At 36.1% G+C, this 3,719-nt stretch overlaps 1 protein-coding gene across 1 annotated transcript; it reads left to right on the top strand.

Moving 5' to 3' along the window:
• The first annotated feature begins 976 nt into the window (after positions 1-976).
• On the top strand, positions 977-3,225 carry LOC141081016 (mas-related G-protein coupled receptor member A6-like). Its single transcript, XM_073566082.1, has one exon. It carries the CDS (start codon positions 1,028-1,030, stop codon positions 1,979-1,981), a length of 954 nt encoding a protein of 317 aa, XP_073422183.1. The 5' UTR covers positions 977-1,027; the 3' UTR covers positions 1,982-3,225.
• The last annotated feature ends 494 nt before the right edge of the window (positions 3,226-3,719 follow it).

Genomic DNA, 3,719 nt, shown 5'->3' with positions numbered 1-3,719 from the left:
TTCTATCATATAGACCCCTCAAAGTGACTTCAAATGTGATGTGGTCCGTAAAAATAAAATGGTGTTGCAAAAATGAGAAATCGCTGGTTAACTTTTAACCCTTATAACTTCCTAACAAAAAAAAATTTTGGTTCCAAAATTGTGCTGATGTAAAGTAAACATTATGTAAACATTATGTAAACATTATTAAGTTTTTTGTGTGCCATATCTCTGTGATTTAAGGGCATAAAAATTCAAAGTTGCGAAATTTTCTAAATTTTTGCCAAATATCCGTTTTTTTCACAAATAAACGCAAGTTATATGAATGAAATTTTACCACTAACATGAAGTACAATATGTCACAAGAAAACAATGTCAGAAGCACCAGGATCCACGGAAGCGTTTCAGAGTTATTACTTCATAAAGGGACAGTGGTCAGAATTGTAAAAATTGGCCTGGTCATGAACGTGCAAACCACCCTTGGGGGTAAAGGGGTTAAATGCAATAACAGTGAACATGGTAAAAAAATAATTGTGGAATTGCACATTTTTTGCAATTTCACCGCAGTTTGATTTTTTTCCAGTACAAGATATGGTAAAACCAATGGTGTTGTTCAAAAGTACAACAAGCCCTCACATGACCATATCGACAGAAAAATTAAAAAAAAGTTATGGCTCTGGGAAGAAGGGAAGCAAAAAAGGAAACTCTCAAAGTCGTGAAGGAGTTAAATAATGCTCATACCGAGCTAGTCTACAGATCGTATAAAGTCTGTTAGGTATTTCAAAGCTTTAAAGTGACACTCAACTAAGTGAATATTTTGGGATTTGTCCAAAGGATCACTTACTTGCCTGCTTACAAAAAGCAATTATCAAAAAGTCTAAGTGAAATAAAGACATCTTCATTGATTATTGCTGGCTTTATAGCACACTTATTGGGTGGCCTACAGAAATTACTTCCTTATTCTTAATATATTTTATTTTTCTTACAAGGTGATTAAGACAAGAAGATATTTGAAGACAATTGAGGACCACAACTAGTACCGAAGAAAATGTCTCTTAACATCACAGCAACATATGACCCTAATCCTGAAGTTAATGATGGTTACTCAAAATTTGCCTACATACATTTTACAATTGCAGCTGTCATTGCTTTAGTTCTCTCCCTTATTGGCTTGTTGGGAAATATTATCGTACTATGTTACTTGTGCTTCAAGATCCAGAAGAACAAATTTACTATATACAGTATCAACTTGGCAGTGGCTTACTTTATCTTCTTGCTCTTCAGTGTGTGTATACTTGTTCTTAATATCAATACACTGAATAACACTTATCCAAATTTCCAAGGCAAGGATTCTTTGTACTTATTTCTAGAAATATTTTATGATGGCACTCTCTACTCAGGAATGTTCATCCTTACGGTGATCAGCTTGGAATTATGTATGTCTGTTAAATTGCCAGTGTGGCACAAGTGTCAACGTCCTAAGGCTTTAACTGTGGTCATATGTGTTATTCTCTGGTCAATTGGCTGCATGGAAAGTCTTCTGGAAAATTTGCTGTGTAAAGCGGATTCTTTCGTGGCTCAGACTTCAGGATGCACAGCAATTCAGCTGATAACGTTTGCTTCAGCTGTCATAGTCTGCCTACCGGTCATGGTCACTTCTTGCCTAATTCTGCTCTTCCATATAAAAAGAAGATTCGACCAACAGGCCTCTGCTGAACTCTATGCTTTCATAATCTCAGCTGTAACTGTTTTTATCATTTCCGTAATCCCTTTCAACTTTTTATGGTTTCTAATGTACTTTCATTTAATACCAACAGATGTCCAAAAAGTTGCTTTATACTTTGCCAGTATCTATGGCACAGTGCTTCACTGCACAATTATCCCATACATTTATATCCTGGCTGAACTAAATAGGAAAGCAAAATCCTACAGACCAGAAAAAGACTGCAACACAGATATAAACACGGGTAAAACAGTATATGAAGTAACTGAACAGGCTTAAAGGGTACTCTATAAGCTCTGGCTTTAGAAGTCATTTTAAAAAACTGAACATGGGTAAAGATATTGTTGTTACATATTTCTTATGGTGCTCCCTTTTGTTCCTTCTCTGAATGTCTGTTCAGTTCTTTTACTACACGATAAAGTAGTATCCAGCATGTTATTGCACATACAATCATAACTGACCAGAATTAGTCAAGAAATGGTGAGGTTCCCAGTGACTTTAAGTATAGAAATGTTACAGAATTTGAAGTTCAGGATATTGTAAAGTGTATGTGTTCAATGTGTGGAGCTTCTAGAACATATTCTCAGATTTTAGAAAACATCATTAAAGGGGTTGTCCAATTTTAAACTACAAGTTTGTGCGGATTCACAAGTCTGGACGCTGACAGAGTGCTATGCGGAATCTCCATTGTCGATGCTGGGAAAGGATGAGGTGTGACCAAAAGTATTTGATTTGTATACATTCGGTCACATGCCGACTAGACTCTGTTCAACCTCTCTCAATGCAAGTTTATTAACCAGATAGAGTCTAGTTGGAGTGTGGATGGAAGCATGCAATTGCATACTTGCAGTCACATAACCACTCACGGCCAGCCCTGGAGAATCCTCATAATGTGCAGTGCAAACCATCTGAGGATTCACAAGTCTGCAGTCGCAGAGTGTGACTGCAGACTTGTATTTCAAGACAGGAAAATCTCTTCAAGAGGAACCTGCCACCTGGAAAAAATGCCCCCGGACCTGACTGACTGACACTGGCTTTGCATTGAGGCAGGCTATCTGTCAGTGCAAGGGGTGCGGTTACAGCAGATCATAGTGGTGACTGAACTATTGCCCCATGACTGAAACCGGAATGCTGCCCAGGGGGAAGAGGATTATTTTTTCACCGCAGTGTTCTGTTAAGTGTTGGCTCTGGGCAGATTAGTAACACTGTTAACCTGCAGATTAACCCCATATCTGCAGTTTAATAACATTTTTTTGGTGACAGGTTCTCTTTAAGGCTAAGCTACAGAGTCACATTTTGGACAACCCATGCTATGTTTACAAGGGCAACTTAAAGCAACTATGAATATGAATAATAAAAACCATGTCACAAAGAACAAAGAACTACATAAGATGAGAAGAAGCAGGGGTTCTTTAATAAGTTTGCATGATGTATTTATGTTTTTAAGCTTTTGGATATTTATTTTATATGTGTCCTGTCTTTATTAAAATTGTTAATAACTAGAACTATGTAAATCATCATCTCTAACGTGATACAAAAGATTTTATACAATATAAAATTATATAAATCATGATGTTGCCCATGATGTATATGAAAATACTTGTTAAATGTATAAAGATGTCATATGTATATTTAAGCTCCTTATAAATATTCAGTCTTCACAGGTAATTTTAATAAAAAAGAAATATACAGTGCTGTGCAAATTAATTGGGACAAAGCATTTTTTTAAGTAAAATTGTAAGTTGGTTACCAGTCAGTGATTCAAACCAGTTTTAACTGCTTTGAACAGGTGTGAGTGCCTGTGCAAAGTAGTTAAAACTGGTTTGAATCACTGACTGGTAACCATCTTACGTTTTTACTTAAAAAAATGCTTTGTCCCAATTAATTTGCACAGCACTGTATTTAGAACAAGACTCACAATTAGTAAGGAATATATAAGAAATATAAGAAATACACAGAGGCTCCATAATTGCAGGTTTGGCTTGCCCCTCCTAAATAGTACAGTGTTTAAAAGGGT

The sequence above is a fragment of the Dendrobates tinctorius genome, unplaced genomic scaffold, assembly GCF_039654945.1.
Source record: "Dendrobates tinctorius isolate UK_male_01 unplaced genomic scaffold, ASM3965494v1 ptg000004l, whole genome shotgun sequence".
Lineage (NCBI taxonomy): Eukaryota > Metazoa > Chordata > Amphibia > Anura > Dendrobatidae > Dendrobates > Dendrobates tinctorius.
This window is presented reverse-complemented; position numbering and strand designations above follow the sequence as displayed.

Excerpts from the sequence above, each read along its gene's own strand:
- LOC141081016 (XM_073566082.1), top strand. The coding sequence starts at position 1,028 with ATGTCTCTTAACATCACAGCAACATATGACCCTAATCCTGAAGTTAAT.